The 22,993-nt window shown below is 38.0% G+C and overlaps 1 protein-coding gene across 2 annotated transcripts in view; it reads left to right on the forward strand.

Moving 5' to 3' along the window:
* The first annotated feature begins 269 nt into the window (after positions 1-269).
* Positions 270-22,993, forward strand: part of LOC124151078 (heparan sulfate 2-O-sulfotransferase 1-like) — a 43,413-nt gene continuing 20,689 nt past the window's right edge. The window contains exons 1-8 of one of the 2 annotated variants that reach the window (XM_046523379.2): positions 270-516; positions 7,006-7,037; positions 7,330-7,503; positions 12,844-12,929; positions 15,072-15,210; positions 17,040-17,137; positions 17,922-18,079; positions 19,535-20,371. In XM_046523379.2, coding sequence (XP_046379335.2) covers positions 378-516; positions 7,006-7,037; positions 7,330-7,503; positions 12,844-12,929; positions 15,072-15,210; positions 17,040-17,137; positions 17,922-18,079; positions 19,535-19,788 — 1,080 coding nt within the window. In that variant the 5' untranslated portion in view covers positions 270-377 and the 3' untranslated portion in view covers positions 19,789-20,371. Of the gene's footprint in view, positions 517-7,005; positions 7,038-7,329; positions 7,504-12,843; positions 12,930-15,071; positions 15,211-17,039; positions 17,138-17,921; positions 18,080-19,534; positions 20,372-22,993 lie in introns of those variants that run through there. The other variant, XM_046523378.2, reaches the window with a different exon arrangement.

The following is a 22,993-nucleotide window of genomic DNA, read 5'->3' on the forward strand; positions in this document are numbered from 1 at the left end:
AGTTGTAGATAATAATTATCAAATGTCTTCAAGAAACGGTAATCTGAATATAACATCAATTTTAACAAGCTATGATATGTGCAAACAAATTCCAAATCAGGGCTTCATAAATGGAGATAGATTTCTACGATCGTACAGAGCTATATATACTATGAAACTGTATATCTATCTCCCTTGCATACACCATCTCACATAACCACCATGCATTGAAATCAGAAATCCGAGGAGTAGGTGGTAGCTGTCATCTACATACCGATCATGATAAATATCCAAAAGAGACGTGAATAGCCTGCGCTGTGTACATATAAAAGCTGAAAATTCAGTTGTTTTTTAGTCTCTCCAGATGAATGAATGACGTGTAGATAGGGTTAGCTGTGATGTTACCCCGGCTTGTGAGAGTGATGCAGACGAGACATGTGGCAGGAGCGTTGCTGGCAGTCTCTTTGACCGCGATCTTCGGTTGTTTTCACTTGCTGAGTGAAGTGGCTCGTCTCGATGATGCAAGGGTCAGATTAGGTGAGTGAACGTTAACACAGAAAGAAAAAAAAGAAAGAAAAAATTCTATTACCATCTGTGCCAAGCACACATACGCGTATTGTATATCCAACATTGCTTTTAACTTTGACTGACAAACCATACGATATTTCCATGCTGGGTTTAGTATCACCTTTCTTTCAATGTTCCACAAGTTCTTTGATTATTGTCCGCCCGGAGAGCGGAAGGTCCGGGGTTCGATCCCCGGTCGCGTCATACCAAAAGACATTAAAATATGGTACTTGTCGTTACCCTGTCTGGCGCTCGGCATTAAGGGGCTAAAACAAGGACTGGTCGGCTCGGAGTCAGTATATTATGTCTGAGTGGGGTGTTCATGTTAAACTGCAACATGGTATTTCTGTGTGCTAGCACTATAAATAGGCATCAGTCCGGACTAGTACAAGAGCCACACATTCACACGTGCATGCACGTCGCTACATAAGAGCAATAATCTTGGACGAGACGTTAAACCCCATTTCATCTCACCTCACCTTTGATTATTATCAAGTTTCTAGTGTATATAATTGAACTAACTAGGGAACATCATATAAGCAATAACATATATTATTCATGAAAAAGCAAACATTTGCAAGACAACCACAATTAAACTGAGACGTAAAATCGCGACGTTCCGGATACCGTTATCATGCAAGACTGAATAATGAACATGGTACAGAATACATACGGTAGGTGAACGATTAACGGAAACATTAACGTCGCTATTACAGTAAAATAAAGAAGTTGTTATCCATTAATTGTGACTACTTTGTCTTCCGTTAATTTCTAATAATGCCTATCAAAAAATTCAATTGTGATATCACCAACACACAAACCCAACAATTACAACAACCATTGGCCTATAGTTGTCCTATCTGTATTACCAAACCATTAATTATCCATAATATTTCCAATCATTTTTAATCGAAATTTGATGGATTGTACAAAGTCAGTGTTTATTAAATCTGGTTGTAAAAAAGGTTATTTATATCCCTTTGAGGGAATACACCTTGACAGGTTTAATCAAAGCCAGTTTGAAGGTAGAATTAGTGAGTAAATTATTTATCTTTTTAGCTTACAAGACAACCAAGTTAATCCCAGTTCTCTTCTTACACTTAGTTGCCTGGCTGCCATGTCACACAGGATCTATAGATATATGTGGTAAACACAAGTAATTCTGTGTAGATGTTATGTCATTAAAACTAGACCCAATTCAGGCGACCAGTGCAATTTTGATTTGATTGGTGAATAATTTCGGTTTGTGATGAGCATGAAGCCATTGATGGAAGGAGGTGAGTTTTGTTGTCAAGGAGTTATCTAGACCTCCTGAGGCCCATATTTGGCCCAATGATTGGAGTAAATGTCAAATAATCATCTCAATTTTCATTTCATTTAATGTTAAAATAGTCATTTTATAAGTTATAACTAATGTTATGACTTTATAGAGGTGACTTGTATTTTACTGTAAAGAGGACTTTAAAGCTTAGTTTTACATTTTTCATTGAATTTAATGTTAAAATACCTCTGAACTTTGAAGGACAACTAGAATGAAAACACTACTTGCGATTCTTTTGCGAATATCAATTTTCCTAGATACATTTAGTCAATTTCCGAGAGCGAAAAAGTCATAATATTCGTTGAAAGTATTTAAATGTCGAATTGAAAGTGCTGTAATTGGCTTCTAAAGCAAACACCTTTGGGGGCGTTGCATAACGGTGCCGGTGCATCGGTGTGTGACAAAAAAGTGAGTGAGTGAGTGAGTATGGTTTTACGCCGATTTTAGCAATATTCCAGCAATATCACGGCGGGGGACACCAGAAATGGGCTTCACACATTGTACCCATGTCGGGAATGGAACCCGGGTCTTCGGCGTGACAAGCGAACGCTTTAACCACTAGGCTACCCGGCCGCCCCGTGACAAAAAAGATTTCTATGGATGATATGTGATTCTGATCAACTAAACATATACTGATTCTGCTATTTCTGTTAATCCTACATAAATACCAACATTGCAGACATTGTTTAAGGCGTGAAACGTCACCTTTGATCTTGATATTGTGAATAATTAAAATAACAATTAAATATCTGTAACTTGCATTTTATGACATAAATCCTGTTTGGATGCAATAACCAGTGACTTCACACTTGTTCGGTAACGTCCCAATTGTCAGACATCCAATTTGTCAGACAGTTTATGCCATGATGAGTCAAGGATGTATGTTAAGTAATAGTTACCTGTTTACCTTTCATTAAAGTGGAACAGACCAATAAACAGAAAATTTTGAGGAATTTACAGGAGAAGTTTAATATGCACTTTTAATCATCACATCATACCAAAAATTACATATTTGAATTATTTACAGGATATATTATTCGTCTTTAATATGGAACATATTTCACTATAACCCTCATACAGCGGGCGGAAATGTGTCATTTTACATGAGAAATAATAATATTACATTATTAGAAAGACACTATATACATTGAAACGTGTGACATCACACATCTTCAGTTTTTACAGCATTTCATAACATTATTCCAAAAGACAATATATTCATCAAAGTTTTTGTTGTTGTTGCTTAAGTGTTTAAGAGGTCTTTTTCTCTCTTAGCAATTTCGGCTGTCCTGCCCCTCTTTGAAACTCGTGTGTGTAAGTAGGATTCACATATCAATTACGAGTTTTAGTATTCATAAACTTTCTCTTTTTGTGTTGATATGATTTCTATTTTCGTAAAATATCTTTAGTTGCTCTGTTTATATATGTACGAGTAGCTGTCCATCTGTCAGAAATTAAGATAGTTTGGCCTCGCTATTGCATCTCTTGGCTACAGGAGATCTGCAACAGCTAGCTCAATTCGGTTCAGTTTTATTTCTCTGAAAAACCACCAACGGTGGTACAAGAGTATATATCTATACAACATATAATACACAATGCAGATCAAGATGGTAACAAGCCTCAATAAAATAAATATAAAAGAAAAAAATCTAACTGATTTAACTGCAATTCTTGTTTTAACCAAGCCCGAACTGGGGCATGGTCTTGACATTCCAGTAACAAATGAGCAATGGAATCACGTTGATTTCAAGATTGGCATGCCTTGTCATAGTGCTTGTTGTGATTTCCTCAAATTCATATGGCACGGTACTTATAGTACATGATATGTGAGACTATACTCAGGTCATGGAGAAGTTTAATCTATATAACGTGTTCTTATTCTACCTAACAATGTATTTAATGAAAATAATGCAAAACAAACTCAACGGTTAAAAGGTTTTTATTAATCTTCCGATATTTTATTTCATTGAAAAAACTACTCCTTGTCTTGTCTAATAAAACATCCGCAACCCGACACAGATCAAACGCAACTTACAAACACAATCATAATCTGGTTAATCTATATCACTCAACAGGTTGGAGTAGCTTACTCTGCCCAGAGTATGGAACAGCTCAGTTACACTGATCACACTTGGCTGGTCTGTCTGATGATTGGGTCGTCTCATAAATGGGATGTCTGACAATTGGGAGTGAACCCACAAAATAAACTAGAAAACTTCAAGGCCTTAGGCGTATTCTTAATCAAAACGGAACTAATAAAACGCATCTAAAAACACAATAACCTACCAAATCAAAATCACATAGACAAACAAACATCCACCATATCCAGCTCCCTTAGTTCTCCTCCTCAATCCCATCGGAATCTATTCCAAATCTCAAAATTCCCAAATTCTATATAAGCAACCCCTAAAACCCCCCTCTTGGGTTGCACAGACCACTTTCGCCCCTTTCGGAAACACATTAAATGGCCTGGCCGGGCCCGTGTGCGAAATACGCATCAGTCGGAAAGCGCACGTTAAATCTCCAAAGTAAGTAAGTAAGTAAGTATTGGGAGTGAACCACTTGTCCAGCAGCTGACCAAGGGATAGTTCCCATCGTGGTTGTTTACGCTGGGGACATATGAACCACTGTGGCGGACCTGCAGATGCTTGTAACACATCTCTAATGATTTGGGACACAAATATACAGAATACATTATCACGTTTTCCTTCACATCTCAAATTTATATAATTCACAGCCTACCTAAAAGTGAAACAGCATTGTTATTATCCTTCACTGGTTTCCGGTTGGAAAGAAGTTGTCTCTTCTCCCTCTAAAGGACATGATCCCAGTTTTGATGCTACTACTTCTTGGGTGGCATCAAACTAACCGGATTGTGATCGCAGTATTATCCTGCACAATCTGCAGTATCACAATGAATGTGTACATACTTGGATGCCACGCGTCGAGATGATTTGTTGGCGTCGACCTACTGCTCAGTGACATATTAAAGTGCTTTGTGACAAAATCATCTTTGGTGTTAATGATGGTTGGGCATCCTCTTTGGGAACATTTCAATGAAAGGTAGTTCGACGTCTAGATCTGATCATTCGAATTCGACTTTATTCACAAGGTGTGTAGGGCAGCGGCCCTTATCACATAGTGTTACAACGGAGTGATTGTTATTTTGTTCTATCACAGCTCTTCTTTATTCTGTAGACTTATATGCATACATTGCAAGATTCTTTAAAATATCTTCATTACTACTCGACATGAGTGTATAAAATTTATTTATAGAAGGATTGTGCTGGTACATAACCGTTCATGATGGATATATATTGACTTAGCGTATGATGACATAGTGTCTGTGTCTGAGAAAGAAATGGAGGAGAAACTACCTAGACGCAAGATACATCTACATAAGAGTAGCAACAGGAAAAGCAGATCTAACCGCTCATGGTGGACGCCTGTTCTCAATGAGAAAAAGGAACATGATGAGTAAAGCAGATAAAATATGGAGAAAAGCTTATGGTGTAGATGAAAGGAAATGCAAGAGTACATACATATAATATAGAAAAAAACTTTGAAAAAAAAAAGTCCGTGCAGCATGCTTAACGTCGATACAGAAACGAGGCGCCTGGAATTCGTGTGCAGTGAAGATCAAGGTCAATTCTGGAAAACTATTGGGAGAGTAGGGGTCGGATTTGAACGAAACGAACGGATACCTATGGAGATCAACAGCGGAGATGAAACAATATGATGGAAAAGTGACATTGACTTGCAGCTGCAGGCTAGTGATAATAATTTAAACTCTGATACGCCAAGCGTGAACTATGTACGAAGTGACGTCACTATGTTTGAACCCGAGATGAGCACAGAGGGAGTTCAACGAGCTGTGCAGATAGCTAGGAGAGTAAAGCTCCTGGTATTGATAACATTCAAGCGCAGTACCTTAAGGATGACTTCATGGTGTCCCTACTTCACTGTTTAGTCAACGTTTGCTTCAACTCGTCGATAATTCCAACGATGTGGCCTCAGACAATCATTAATCCAATCCCAAAGTCTTCAAGCACTGATCCCCGCGATCCGCCCAGCTACAGAGGTATAGCCCTTGGTTCCGCTACATACAAGATCTATTGCTGTGTTTTGAATAATGTGGCTTTTAATGTGAACGGAGCAGAATGACATGATCAGTGTTAACAAGAATATGTTCTCTCGTGGAGGATCAACCATTGCCAACGTAAACTTTCTCACGAGTATAACTGAAACTAGAAAACAGCTAACAAAATCCACTTTTACTATTTTTATAGACTTTAGAAAAGCATATGACAGTGTTGACAGGCAAATGTTGTGGGATAAGTTGTACAAGCGTGATGTTGACGGAAAGATGTTCTAGGCTTTGAAAGTCACTCTACTCTGATGTGAGGTGTAGTGAACCTGTCAATCATCTGCAAACGACATGCTTCCCCGTTAAGAGGGGTGTCAAGCAAGGATGTATACTATCGCCTATCGTTTTCAACTTCATCTTAAACGGGATATCAAAGCCCTGGATATTGGAGTGAACATAGATGGGGAGACTGTAGGCATTCTGGCTTATTCAGGTGATATCGTGCTGATTGCTAGTACAGAGGCAGACCTGAACACCATGCTATCAACTTTAAACGTATGGCTGAAGAAGAACAACATGGTTATAAACCCCGAAAAGATTGTTCATTTCCGAAATCCCGAAATCCCCAAATCCAACTTTAACTTCAACTTCAATATCCGGGGTAGAATAGGTCTTCAGTAACCCATGGTTGCCGTAAAAGGTGACTATGCTTGTCGTAAAATGCGTCTAACGGGATCGGGTGGTCAGGCTCCCTGACTTGGTTGATGCATGTCAATCCCAATTGCATGGATCGATGATCATGTTGTCAATCACTGGATTGTCTGGTCCAGTCTCGATTATTTACAGACCGCCGTCCTATAGCTGGAATATCGCTGAGTGGGGCGTTATACAACAAACACACAAACCAAACTGTACACATCTTGCAGGGCATTTTATCCGTATTACCTATCCATAAGATGGATGTCAATATATGTCAGTGCTGCTAAATGTCAGCTGTGATTGATTTGTTTTCAATACAAACTACTTAAACGTTTTTTTTCTTTCTTTGCAGAGCGAGTAGTCATCCCATTACAGCTTGGCAAGGTGGATATTTATATTTATTTAAGTCACCATTAAGATGTGAATGCAATTACTGTAGAATATTGTGTTCACCACAGCGAGATTATCATTTAACATTAGATAGGTTTCATTCATGTATCTGTATGAGGCAACGTGGGAAATGTCCTTTTGAAAGATTACTTTTGTGGGAATATAACAAATTAACATTTGTTTCACTGCAAGCCCGCATGAAGACATGCATTAATATGACATTACTTGGATGGTGACAAGTTGTGTCATTATTAATATATTTAATCATGTTTACTTTATGTTTCAGGTCCCAGCGGACACAGATGATGATGTTGATCTTATTGTTATATACACCAAAGTTCCCAAGACTGGCAGTACATCATTCGCAAGCATCGCATATGAGTTGTGCAAGATAAATAGCTTCAATGTGGTTTCTATAGATATCACAAGACATGGTCACAAATTATCTTTATCAGATCAGGTAAGTTAATCGTTTTCTTACATTAGATTATTGCATAATCAGCACAACCGTGAATATTCTTTGAAGGTCACAGGCCTGTTCGAACTAAAAATTGTTGCTTAGGGAAAGACAGTTCAAACTCGTGTCTTGTGAATTGTGATTATAAACGCACTTTTGAAAAATATATCCTTAAATAAAATCTAATACATATAGACCATATTATGCATGATTGTGTTTAATGAAAAAAGTCTACATATTGTAAAATACATTACCGTATTCGACGTAATAAGCACCCAGGGATAAAATGTTGGTGAAAAAAAACAGAGTTGAAAGATCGTAAATTTCGTGGTTAATGCTGACACTGACAGCCTGAAATGATACAAAAGAGATCTGTGTGTATTATACAGGACATATATAGTTTTACAGAACTTAATTGCCCATAATTAAGGGTGCATATAACACACGAGTGCGTATTATACACGAATAAATAAGTCTTGTGTACATTGATCAATCGGAAGAAATTGGGGTTGTTCTCTAGCCAATATATTAGCAAATATCGTAGTGGGCGCTTATTAGAGCGTGGCGCTTATTACGTGGCATGTGGTTATTGAATTCTGGGCCTGTCATTTCAAATAGTAGAGCATGAGATGAGAACTGATTATCATTACAATCCTGCACGCACTATGCATCTCTAATGAAAGTGCCACAGACACCAGCTTGACTGACAGCTGGCGTAAATGAATGCGTTGCTCTGGATTCTTTCATTCCATACAATGTGTGAAGCCCATTTCTGGTGTCCCCCGCCGTGATATTGCTGGAATATTGCTAAAAGCGGCGTAAAACCGAACTCACTCACTCACTCACTCATTCCATACAAAGGCAGAGGATACACAGTGACAACAAGGTGAAATGATTGATCACTGTTCATAGCCTGTTGTATTTTAGTCACACAGGGACTTTAATGCGTTGTTCCAGTGAGAACAGTTACATTCCAGAGAGTTCAGTCAGAAAACTCAAACCCAGCTTCAAGAAGTCACAAGCTGTGTAACACTGCATCTCGGGCAGATATTTTCATTTCGAGGCCAAGCAGTGGTGAAAATCCCTTTTTAATTCCTAGTTTTCTGTGACAAAGAAGCATGTAGATATGCAAATGTAGTGAAATATTTAACTGAACCATGCATCATTTTTCGGTTTTGGCAGTGTGGTCAAATAGAAGATGTTCCTGTTCTTCTTGCAGGGGTTTGCGCTCGAACAATGAAAAACAATTTCTTAAATACTTATGTAAGCATTTTAAGATATAACGACAGTGTAATTAATTCATAAAAATAAAACTAGTTGGGTAAATTCCCAGCTGAATTGATTACAGAGTTGTATAAAATTACAGTTTGTCGACCAGGGCAAAGACCTTTTATACCTCCTGGATCAGCAGAAGACCCAGTATTGGAAAACGACCCCTAACAGTCACAATACCACGCTTTATTCACTCAACCTAATTTACTTACAGCAATGATCGATCGATAGGGTCACCCAGATTCCCTTACGATCATGTTTTCTTTGCAGTCAGCTTCCTATCCTTCACCCCGACAGCTTTAGTTTTCGTTACGGCTTCAATGCAGATACGATATTTGCGTCCAATCGTATCTGTATGAGGTCCCGTGATTTGAAGTCTGCCATATATAGATTGTTAGATCTCGCGAATGGCTTGTAAAGTTTCTGTGCTTTTCACTTTAATATCTTACGGCAATATCCCAAATAAATTCTGGCGTTATCATTAAATAGCAATGTTAAAATGAGAGATCGTTTATCAGCTGTTAAAAGTTTCCATCACATTAATAATATATTGCATCCATATATCAGTAAGATAAGAGTTGAATTGGATATACAGCAACACACACACACAAAACACAACGCAACTTCATTACGTGGCACGAAAATGCCCATTTCCTGACCTGACCTGCCTAAAGTAAATTATAAACTGTTTAAATCAGAATTATACACTGAACCCTACACTCAACTATGACGCCATTAGAGATCCGACCTTGCTTCTTGAGATGCTTGTCGTTAGAGGCGAATAACGGGATCGGGTGGTCAGGTTCGCTGACTTGATTGATGCTTGTCATCGTATCCTAATTGCATGGATCGATGCTCATGATATCAATAAATGGATTGTGTGGTCTAGACTCGATTATTTACCGACCGCCGTCATATAGCTGGAATATTGATGAATGGGCCGTTAAACAACAAACCAACCAAACTGTGAACATCTTGCAGGGCATTATTATATACATATCCATAAGATGGATTACAATATATGTCCATGCTACTAAATGCTAGCTGTGATTGATTTGTTTTCAAACAAACAATCAAACAAAACACTGGATTTTGTTTCAAGATATTGAATATGATACATCACAGATATTTTCATACGGGTACAAAGCCATTTTAGCCAAATATACGAACACAAGTCCATGTCAGCAACTGTAATTTCGGTGTTAATGTTTGTTGTTACAGTCGATTTGTATCAAAGCATGAACTCAACACACACACACACTCACACTCACACACACACACACACACACACACACACACACACACACACACACACACACACACACACATACACACACACATACACGCACCAAGATTCTGACACAGCACAGCACAATTGTTCTTAGGTCCCGATTACAATGTATCTAAGAATAAACTGAAATGTTTTCATCTTTTATCCATTTAAATATCAGTAGTTCCCATGATGTAAATATTGTACAATAATGATCAATAATTACATTGTTTTAGTAACGTTGCTTAGAATGAGACCGTGTTATGAAACCCGCTTACTGGGATATATTACAGCCTCATGTGCAACGAACCATAGTCAGTGTTCTTAGTTTGTAGTTTTCAGTTTTTATAGCCTTAAAGCAGTGGCCTGAGGGAAATTCGAACCTTGTTCATGAAAGAACATGATATATCAATAATACTTGTTTTTAAGTCAGATATGGATCTGTGACACCATGTTATTGTATTATCGTATTGAAATGTATGGTAGTATTCTTTTCATATCAAAAACCATTTGATTTTGGTGCTATATTAGTATAAAATATATTTGCCTTTAGTATCACCGTTCCTAATTCACAAATGCATATTGCCTGTTAAGATACTAGTAATTAAAATATGAGAACTATATGCTCGCTGATGGTATTGGGTTGTAGACGACATGAACACACAACAAATGTCAAGTAATTGTAAGAAGGCGATATCATAAATGTTCTTTTGTCCTCAACTAATCTGTTCAATTGTTTTAACTCCAACGGAAATGTTCAATGCGTAAATGTCATAGGAAGTACACACGTAGATTCCTAGTCTTGTTAAATACATGTAGCTGTACAAACTCAGGATTTTCCAACAGAAAAAGACTACTTGTAACACTGAAGCAGGTGACATCTTGACTACCTTTGCGGTACAAAACAAACTGAGCATATTTATCACAGTAGATTGAAAGAGGATAACCCCATTGTTTTTTGTTCAGTAAAGAGAAATGTTACATGAGAATCATTTGCCGGACATTCTAATTTACAACAAACAAAACATGAAGGTTTATATTATATTTACTAAATACTAATAATGAATTGAATATGTATTTTCCGTTGAGTTCACGTCAAGGCAATCATTTTGTATAATAAACACGTCATTGAGAAGTGAGATGCTCTGACATAACACAACTTTGGTTAATGAAGATATGAGTTGACAATCTACGTATTGTTTTATCAAATATTGGTCACAAAAACAAATAATGGTATTCGCCATCGATGTCTTTTAAGCCACATGAAGTGATTTTTAATTTATTATGTAGGATACATTGCCTTCAACCTATTCCAATACATAATCTAAATTTAAGACGACTACACAAGTGGCATTCTTTCAATATTGAAAAGTGACATTCAAAATTAAAAACAAAACAACATTGCTATGTCTTAAGAGGAATGTTCATGTAATATTACAATTGGTGTTTTATATATCAGTGAAACAGTGGATATATTATTATACGTAGTGATATTTCTCTCTCTCGAAAAGGAAGATTCAATAATAAATGAAAAAGAGACTCATCAACTTTTACCACTAAATTATTTGTTTAACATGTTGTACCCACGTACTGGTTAAGTTAATGCCTCGTAGTAGACTGTAGAACCAAAAAATAATCTGCGGATCTTAAATGGCAATAAGAAGATGTATAATGCCTCTCTCTGGATAACGGCATTAATCAGTAACACACATTTCGAGGTCACAATCACTGCAATGCATTCTGTGAGACATGAAAAACTGAAGTCAGCAGAATACATAAATCCAAATATGCATTCCTCCACTTAGTTTAGACACTGTCTATCTGTCTCTTAAATAGGCATAGCATCTGATTCAGAACAAAGGAATACAAGTAACTGTTCATTAAAATTAAAAGCCTCAGTATTTCCATTAATTCCAAACCTGTACAAAACTGGTCACATAATATACATTCATTCCGTTATTTTTCAGCACGGTTTGAAAAACAGGGAATTAATTCATTTAATGAGTATACATTCCTAACATTTGGCATCAAAAGGCATAGTTGCACATGTCAGTATCATTTTCCACAGGTGATGTTGCCTATGGGCATAGAATCCAACAATTCCACACATTATTCCAAAGGGCATTAATGGAAATACACAATTTCATGCAATGTCAAGAAGACATTTCAAACTGTTATTAATTCCCTTTTGGCTGAGATTGTGTCATCTAACAGGAATAAATAACAGTTTGGTTTAATTGTCTAAAACTGGATTCACTTCCTCAAAGCAACGACTCTCAATGTGATGTATGATTGCATGAGAAGCTGTAACATAATAAGTTAGGCCACTGTGTGCTTAATATCAGAGTAATGTGTGGGATGGAGTGTGAGTTTCATATTGATGTGTATCCAGTGTTTGAAATTAAACGTGGTCTAGTGGGAAGAGCGTCTGCCCGGAGAGCGGAAGGCTGCTGGTTCGATCCCCCGTCAAACCAAAAGACGTTATGGTATGAAAGGATGGTACTTGTTGTTACCCTGCCTGGATTCGGGTATCCATGTTGAAACCCGCATTGAAATTAAAAGGGGTGCTGGGTCCTTGAGGTTTTCTAATGTAGTATTTAAATCAATGGATCGCATCACTCTAAAATATTCAACATCAGAGTTATGTCAAGACCCCCTTGACTCATGCTGCAAATATTGTGATTATTTGGTGGATGATTGCGTGTAAATCTGTAAATTAATCAACTGTGTGTATTGAGAAATATGTTTTGGGGTATGTTTGACACACCATTTTGACCTATCCACAATGTTGTTGTTTCCAGATGAGGTTGATCACTAACATTACCAGTTGGACAGAGAAGAAGCCGGCACTGTATCATGGACATGTAGCCTTCATTGATTTCTCAAGGTAAGGATGTTTGCAGTCTTTAAAACATAATGTCATGATCATGCACCTGAGGATCAGCAAACACAACACAGGTCTCTAAGTGTTTTAATACAGACTCTTTAAAACCGACCACATTTGCATGGGACCTGTGGATTGCCAGATAGAGGGAGTGATGTTTGAGACTGCAATAAGCAATATGCAAGTCATATCATGGCAGCCTCTAAATAATCGTGTCTGGACCAGGTGCTACCAATAACTAGTGATCCACGCCATCAAGATAAGATGACACCAGATCTGCCAAATCACACAGCCAGATCATCTCATCCTCATTTAGTCGGCTCCAACGCAATCATGATATACTGTGGACGCATATTCTGATACTCATGAACACGTTTTCTGCAACTCAATATTGCAACAAGTTTCAACATCATAGCCAAACATGCAGGTTCAGTGTGAGAGGCATTTTACTGTAACGATACTGATTTCTTGGATTGAACTTAATGACAAACCTGTCTAAAACCAATGTTTCATTTCAGTCGTGAACATATTCAGTTTAAAATGTTTACCTGTCATGCTTAATGTGATGTGAATATTCTATTCTTATGCGTGTATCAATATGTTTGGTATTGTTCCAGAACTCCATTCCATATTTTGTAACACATCGAGAATTATGAGTCATATTAAAATATTACGTTGCATTGTCTTTGTGCACAGAAATTTGAGATAATAATGTCATATGTGTACTGTGCTTCTGTTTAGCTGATTTACAGAATGACGACAAAATAGATATTTGGGGATACAATTGAACAATGACGTCAGTGCGTGGTATATCTGCTACCATATGGCTTGTGTTCTGTCACTTCTGTATCATATAGTGACACAAGTGAGTGAGTATGGTTTTACGCCGCTTTTAGCAATATTCCAGCAATATCACGGCGGGGGACACCAGAAATGGGCTTCACACAATGTACCCATGTCGGGAATCGAACCCGGGTGTTCAAAGTGACGAGCAAACGCTTTAACGACTAGACTACCCGAGCGCCCAGAGAGACACAAGGTTGCTGTGAATGTGTTACATGCGACCTGGACACATTGTGAAATAAATGATCACCTTTGTGATCACATCGCTGAACATTAAGTATGACACAGCTGTAATGAAACATTGGTTTTAGACAGGGCTGTCATTTAATAGACCCACAATAAATTTGAATCAATGCAAGACGCGACATCGACCAACATAATGAAGAGGGTTGTGTATATTTGAATGACTGTCACTCAACTTGGCTATTTTTCCTTCTTCTTTTTTCAATTATATTCCAGATATATGACGGCGGTCTGTAAATAATCGAGTCTGTAACAGACAATCAAGGGATTGTTAGCATGAGTATCGACTCATGCAATTTGAATACGATGACATACATCAACCAAGTCAGCGAGCCTGACCACCCGATCCCGTTATTCGCTTCTACGGCAAGCACGGGTTGCTGAAGACCTAGTCTATCCCGGATATTCACGGGTCTCACTCAACTTGTCATTCACGCTTTTGTGTTGAAGAAACCTTCATGTATATCTGATGTTAGAGACCCTACGTTATTTAGTAACGTCTGTAGGAAGCATTTGATTTCACTTACACACCGGCAGAGAAGAGGCTTGATTGTGAATGGGACATTTAGGGTGAAATGAAGTTTAACTACAAAACAAAACAATCCGTTTTATGTACGGGAACGATGAATTGCAAAATAACTCAAAATCGAGAATAGTCTACTTAACTTTATGTCAATACGATACACGGCTGCAATATCTGATGTGTGTTACTTTTATTCCCATCTGTTTTAAACGGTCATGTTATTATCTGTAAATCTTAAAACTTTGTACTTGAACTAAGTATTTTACGTCTATTTTCGCTGCTAGCGATCGGAGTGTCATAAAGTTCAGTTCAATTCAAACAAGTAAATGCAAATTATCAATGCAGGAGAACAACCAGGCCAGATCATCATGTAACCTGCTAACACCTTAACCACTAGGTTTCTCCTACACGTTCCAGCAAGACGCTCCAAGCAGGTACAGACTTGATGATACGTCAACAGTTTGCCACATGTTTGATATCAGCATGATAAATTGTTTTCAGGATGATCGTTTCACATGTATTCTTTCCATTCACAGTCTTGGTTTGCTGAAGAAGCCAATATACATTAACATGGTACGGGACCCCCTGGATCGGCTGGTTTCTCACTACTATTTCCTCCGATATGGAGACGATTTTAATCCAGCCAAAGTGCGGAGACATGCAGGAGACAATGAGGTACAGTTGTCAGGCTTTGTCTTCAATGTCTGCTGTTCTGTTCTTGGAAATAAGGCAACCAACAGTCATTAATTTCATTATAGGAAGACCATGATTTAAACCTGAAAGTCGGAGGACTAGTTCTTTTCTCACAGAATGTACTTATAAAACACAGCTGGAATATTGCTGAGTGCGGCGTCAAACAACAAACAAACATTTGCCAATGAAAAGTTTCTGATAACATGTTAAATTTGTTCCAGGTTAACAGGCATCTTCTGTTGTTTGTATACCTTTCTGGCAACATTAAAGAAAATGTTTCGAGAAGACATCACTTAAGGGGACAGTACTTGATCAAATAATATGAAGCTGATTTTGGGTAAATGAAATGGTTCCACACAATAGTGTACAGTCTGGTTGTCTTACCTTCAGTCAACATACAAACTGCAAAGAAACTTACACAAAACACAAAACAGGTTGGTTCTGTACACCAGATACATCCTAATACGCCTTGAAACTAATCTTGAAACTAACTCTTTCAACAAAATGCCACATATCATTGTTAAATGTCAATCTGTGTTACTTTGGATTCTCCTCCCATATTATGGGATGTTGTGCTATAACACAAATAATATCCCAAGCAGCATTAAAACTCCAGCCCATCCCTTGTCACTGCTGTTACCTGCTCCATCTCTGAGTATCACACTTTGTAGGCTGTTAACATATTGCTGATGTTATAAAGCTCGTTTACTCTCTCTCACTCATTCACCCACTCTCACTGTGGTAACTTGCTTAAACACTGAGTAGTTCACTGTGTGGTCTGTTGAGAAGTGTAGCTGAGATGGTATGTAACCCATTCAGTTTGGTTATCTGTTTTGAATATATATGGTGTTTTGTTTATGAGATACTAATTGAAAGAGAAATCATTGAAAAAGTAAACAGCAACGCAATTCGGTCAGGATGAGACGTTCAAGTTATATTTAATATCTCATTTAGATGTTTGCTCACACAATGACCTTTGTTCATCGAAAGAGGTTAAAGATGTTTCTGTTCTGTTGGGGAAGCTTGATCTCTTATGTCACAAGTTTAAATGGTTTGATACAGTATTTCGTGAACCTGTTTGAACATCAAGCACATCAAGCACCTCTTCTGATGATTGATCGCATGTAACACTCGTCAATGAATTACAAAGAAGACAATGGGAAGTCATAATCACCGATACAATGGGTCATAAATATTTGCAAGGTAAACATTAATCTGATCAGGTCAAGACTTCCACACCATGGGGTTGAAGATTAAAAAAGTCACCAGTAGACTATTGCTTGTCATAAAAGGTGTCAGTATGGATCAGGTGGTCAGGTTTGGTGAACATTGGCATTTGTTCATTATAGCAATCACATACTGGCATTGGAAAATACAGACTTTTCAACAGGAAACAAAAACATTCTTGTGATCCACCTGCAGGCTGCAATTAAAAATAAAATAGTTTCTGTGTTATGCCAGACTCTTCCATGAAAGTGTATGAAAACTAAAATAAAATACAATTTGATGATTATTGCAATGTACAAAATAATGGAATATATTTAAATAGTAATGAATCTGTAAATTGTTCTGAACACACTTTAAAGCTTTAAACTGTACATAAACGTTGTATTTCTGAGCCTATATGACAATAATGAGATGATGGATACGTATGTGTATTACCAAACCAAAGGGATTTGAAAAATAATGTAAGAATTGATGCCCCAGTTAAGATATGGATATGGATACGATACCATCATGATGCAGTTAAAATTGTATCCCATATCATCACATCTCTACAGTAATTGATCATTGTGAGATTTGATTTTCAGACGTTTGACGAATGTGTCAGTCGAAATGGGGAAGGCTGTGATCTTAAACACCTGTGGCTACAAATTCCATTTTTCTGTGGCCAATCTGCAGAGTGTTGGTAAGTGAAAGATATGTTGAAAATGAAGTGCACATTTGATTTGACCTAGGTCATGTTAAAGTTTGCCTTTCACCTAGCTGCTGAGTGCTCCATTCTGCATAAATGTTTCTTTTGCAAGTAACATGAAAGTTGGTCTCTCTCTTCATCCCCAATGACACTAATGTCCAAACACAAGGGCCACAGGAACACACAATGGCCACAAATGAGGACATATTTGATATAACTTCACATCATGTTGTGCAGTGTTCTGAAACGTTAAAAACTGAGCACGTTAGGTAACAAATGCCCCTTGGAAAGGATTGGAGTTTATCAATTGGTTTGTCAAGTTGGATAGTGGTGAACACATCTTTACCTTGAGGTAGTTTCTGAATGACAAACCTTCTGTTTTACAGGGTACCCGGTAGTAGGTGGCCTCTAGAACAGGCCAAGCACAATCTCATCCATCATTACCAGGAGGTAGTTTCTGAATTATCCACTTTCTGTTTTACATGGTACCCGATAGTAGGTGGCCTCTAGAACAGGCCAAGCACGATCTAACACACCATTACCAGGAGGTAGTTTCTGAATGACAACCTGTCTGTTTTACAGGGTACCCGGTAGTAGGTGGGCTCTAGAACAGACGGAGCACGATCTAACACACCATTACCAGGAGGTTGTTTCTGAATGACAAACTTTCTGTTTTACATGGTACCCGGTAGTAGGTGGGCTCTAGAACAGACGAAGCACGATCTAACACACCATTACCAGGAGGTAGTTTCTGAATGACAACCTGTCTGTTTTACAGGGTACCCGGTAGTAGGTGGGCTCTAGAACAGGCGAAGCACAATCTTGTCCATCATTACTTGGTAGTAGGTGTAACAGAGGAGCTTGGTGACTTCATTGCTGTGTTGGAGGCGACTCTGCCACGTATGTTCCTAGGGGCAGTCCAGCTGTTCAACTCAGGTGAGACTTCAGGTTTATAGAATTTACGTGCAGTTTACATTTTTTATTTGTCACCGCATCAAATACTAATCAAACAGTTAGTATCAAGTGTGAAATTGATTGTTGGGATTTTATTGAAAAACATAAATGCTTGAAAAAAATATCTATGCTTCAAACTGTTTAAAGCTTTTTTTTGAAAAATATACTTATATGTAGTGTTATTTAAAGAAATATCTAGTCTCCATATAAAATCATTGCGATATGCCAGATGAAGTTTAATAACTATGGGTTGATCTGCAGGTGTACGGTGTATTAATTAGGCTGAACCAAGCTTTTGATTTGTTTTTCCTTATTTTGGGGGCGAAAACCTGCATGACCTGTAAGATCAATATTATTTACATTACTTCGGTGAAATCTTATGTTATTTTACAGCAACCACAATTGATTTACCTGACATACGTAAAATATAACAATATTAGAACATGTTATTCTCGGTACAATAATAGTTTGAGATACAGTTTCTGAATCACCTGTTGATACGGAAGAAAATGTATGTACAGCTGATGGCTATTTCCGGCTTTTTATGTCGACATCCATGGACACAGCATCTATGATTGAGACAGATGTTTTCTACATCTGGACCTGCTCTCTGTTGTCATGCAACACTTATCATATATTCATGTATCTGTATATAACCATCTGGGCCTCTTTGAAAACATTGAAACTTTTTTCAGCACAACACCAAATTGCTTTTATTATTGTATAACAAAATAATCTCCAGTTTAGTCAAACACTTCATATGGATTGGATTGGCTTAAGTGTTCCAATTTTGCCCTGGTAATTTCCAGACTCTTGAAGTCAAGAAGCATATGTGCTATATCCACCTGATAGCACCACCATGTCCACATTTACAAGTTCCTGCCTCAAGGGGGGAGTGGGGCAACCCAGTGGTTAAAGTACCGTACTTGCAGCACCGTACGAAGGGTGAAATGGGTGAGGACCCACCGTGATAGCTCTGGAATATTGCTAAACGCGTAGTAACGCCATACCAACTCTTACCGCAAGCAATGAGATCCCATTATTGAATTCCAAATTTGGAATGTGTTATTAATATAGAAGTGGTGAGAATGTTCCTTTTTCACCCGATTATTTCAGACAATGTAATGTGTTGACTTGTTTTGTTACACCACTATGTGAGACTTTTGAGTTGCGTCCCTTAGACACGTCAGAAACCTATGATTGTCGGATCGAATTCCGGTTCGCCCCGATTATGTTTCTAGGTTTGTCAGCACCATTTGTGCTCGTGGGTTTCACCGAAGTGGTAAACGTCTGAGACCTGCATCACCACGGGCTTTCCTCCCACATTAAGCTGACACGCCGTGATATAACTGGAATACTGTTAAAAACGGCGTTAAACCCAACTCACTCTCTATATTTTGTTACAGTGTTGATGAAAGTGATGTGTTTATGCTTCAGGTAGCATGTCCCATCGGCGGAAAACCGCAAAGAAGATTGTTCCCAAACCAGAAACCCTGGACCGTATACAGCAATCTGCAACATGGCGGATGGAGAACGAGTTCTATGTGTTTGCTGTAAAACAGTTTCATTTTGTGAAGCATCAGACATTTAGCCTTGTAGATGGGGAATATGTTGAAAAGGCAAAGAGTTTTTACCTACGAGAAAAAATCGGCCTAAACGACACTGGCTTTGAGACATGTCACTGTGGTTAATTAGAATGAATGTATATAGATAATTAGGATCAGATTCATCTAAAGAACGACTCTACCAGGAAATGGTTATCCTCGTCCGTAATGTATGTTTGTCTGAGCAAGATGTGCAAGAGGTTACTCCCCTTAGTCATCTAGATGGACAAATGAAACTTTCACATAACAGTACTCATTTTTAATGTTGAGTGAGTTCTTTGCCCTATAAATAAAAGAAGATGAGAAATATCATGATACTCTGTAGAGGGCCGTTCAGTTCAAAAGAAGTGAACCAAAATGGCTTGAGGGAGAACTCTTCAATGTTTTAATAAGGACCGGTTGGACAGGTTCTATCACTGTATTTACTTACAGGAGTTGCAAGCATGACTCTTGTGTCAGATGTTCAATTCCTTTACAAAGCTTTCCTTCACATATTTTTAACATCTAATCAAACAGTGTTCATACAGAGGCAGATGACTGTCACTTCATTTGAGTGAGTTTGGTTTAACGCCGCTTTTAACAGTAATCCAGTTATATCGCGGCGTGTCAGCTTAATGGGGGAGGAAAGCCCGAAGTGATTCAGGTCTCAGACGTTTACCACTTCGGTGAAACCCACGAGCACGGGTAGGGTCCTGACAAACCTAGAAACATAGTCGGGGCGAACCGGGATTCGAACCCACAATCATAGGTTTCTGGCGTGCCCTAGAGAGGCAACTCTGCACAGCGAATCCCGGCACTTCATTTGAAGTGTTTACTTTACTGGTTGTATGTATAAAGAGGCAGCAGAGTATATCATAGACATGATGTAACATATCCATACATGTTGATGGTTTAGAATCATATGCATGTCTCTTGAAAGTGCTCTTACCAACTGCAGATGAAGATAGTTAATGGAAATATTGAAGGGAGCCTTCCAAAATTGTTACTGACTGGGTGTGTTTGACTTTCTAAGCCATGTTTTCTGTAGGCGTACGTGATGGTCTGTCATAAGTTAATAATCATCAATTCGGGTATTGAAGAAGTATGCAAGTGGATTATGCAGGTGAAGCAGAGTAACACTGGTGTAAGAGAATATTGAGTTACACACATTAGGTATACTAGTAAAAATATGAGGCACAGCATAATAGGGTGAAGGTACATGTACTTTCAATTTATATCCTATGGCAGAATGTTTTTTTTGTTTCATTGTTGGAAACCTTGTTATGTTTGTATTGATACAAATAAAGATAAAATGCAAATCACGAGCCATTTCTGTTTCAGGTTGAAAAGAAAATTATTTTTTAATTATATTGTAATCTTCTGTAACAAGGTAATTCACCAAAACACAATCTGAATAAATAATAATAAGATTTTCAGTTCGGTTTTTTTCATGTTCACAAAAATCATAGTTACAACACAAATTTGTTTGTGATAAACTATCCTTCACAGTGGTTAATTATTTTATTTTGCATGCAAAAAAAATGATTTAATTACACTGCCAGCAAGTAGAATTAACAAGCTTCTACTAGTACTGAAGCTATCCAGAAATGGGCTTCACACAATGTACTGTTAGATAATGGACAGATACCGTTACTGTTTATAATCAACTGCTTACTGCTTTTTTCATATCATCAGAAACATTTTATGAAAAGTATACCGATGTATATGAGTGAGTGAGTGAGTTGTGTTTAACGCCGCTTTTTACAGTATTCCAGTTATATCGCGGCGTGTCAGCTTAATGTGGGAGGAAAGCCCGAAGTGATGCAGGTCTCAGACGTTTACCACTTCGGTGAAACCCACGAACACGGGTATGGTGCTGACAAACCTGGAAACATAATCGGGGCGAACCGGGATTCGAACCAACAATCATAGGTTTCTGGTATGCCCAAAGGACGCAACTCTGGACAACTAAGGACAGCGAATTGTGGCACCTTAGACCACTAGGCCACCCGTGCCTCTGACTTCTTTATTACCTTTCTTTGAGTACACAGAAAACGACTTTGTGTTCAGAAGGCTCAGCAAAATTAAACATTTGCCATATTCCTATTTTGAAAACCTTCTACAGTACAAGAGCACATAAGCATATCATCAGCAAAATGCAACAACAATATCTTAACAATCCCTTGTACATCCCTTCCGAAAATTCCTGTCGCAAATTGTCAGCTGAATTACAGAGAACGAACTTGCTTGACTCTAAACGCTTCTTACAGGGGTATTTTACATAGGGCGGAGTGTTGATCATTATGGACCACAAGCAATTGGACACACGTGAAACCAATCTTGGAAGAGCTTAGACGTGCAAAATCACATTCCCTTTTTAAGTGTTGGGCCAGTCACTGAATACCTCCAAAAAGGATTTTTTTTCTTTTTAGCACTATTTCCCTTTCAAAAACGGTTCTCTTCAGCTACCTGTCCAGTGAGTTAGGATCCCTGGTACTGTTTGGGGCAGCTCAAAACGTTTAACTGATGGACGTTCTCTGTATGGCCATGACATAACCAATGCACAGAGATTTTTCAGTGAATCGGGTGCTTATGTTCTGTTGTACCATGTCCCTTCTGAGAGATTTAACAAAGCTGACCACGGTCTGGCAATTGAACAAAAATGTTCATCCGTTTCAGGAACAATGAAAATTCATCAAGTACTCACATCGTGTCCTCAAAATATATCTTATTGGGATATCAGCTGCACCTGTATTTCACATTACTTTGGAGGACATTACTTTAAACACTGTTCCCTTGAATATGTGTAATGTGCTGAGCTGTTAACCAAATGCGCAGGAAAAGGAAAACACATAGTGTTAGAATAGTGTCTTCACATAGTGTTAGAATAGTGTCTTCACATAGTGTTAGAATAGTGTCTTCACATAGTGTTAGAATAGTGTCTTCACATAGTGTTAGAATAGTGTCTTCACATAGTGTTAGAATGTTCATGTGATCACAGAAAGCTGACATGAAATCTTCATCTATCACAAAGAGTATTGTTCTGCAGAATATGGTTATTCACAGTTTTCTGAGCTTGATTGCTTGTGTTCCCAGGTTGAGAAGATGAGACTTACCAGACAAAATGTCTCAACAATATTGACATTATAAATACAATTTAAACGGTGAAGAGAACTGAATACTTTATATTACAGTTAAAATTGTCAGGCAAATAGGCATTGGTCTAGAAAATAGCGAAAATGTGGTGCAGTTCTGGTGACCGAATGGGGTGTGATTTTTCAAATGATTTAGCTTTGATTTAGGACCAGTTGTC

The sequence above is a fragment of the Haliotis rufescens genome, unplaced genomic scaffold (assembly GCF_023055435.1).
Source record: "Haliotis rufescens isolate VD_foot unplaced genomic scaffold, xgHalRufe1.0.p SCAF_8, whole genome shotgun sequence".
NCBI lineage: Eukaryota > Metazoa > Mollusca > Gastropoda > Lepetellida > Haliotidae > Haliotis > Haliotis rufescens.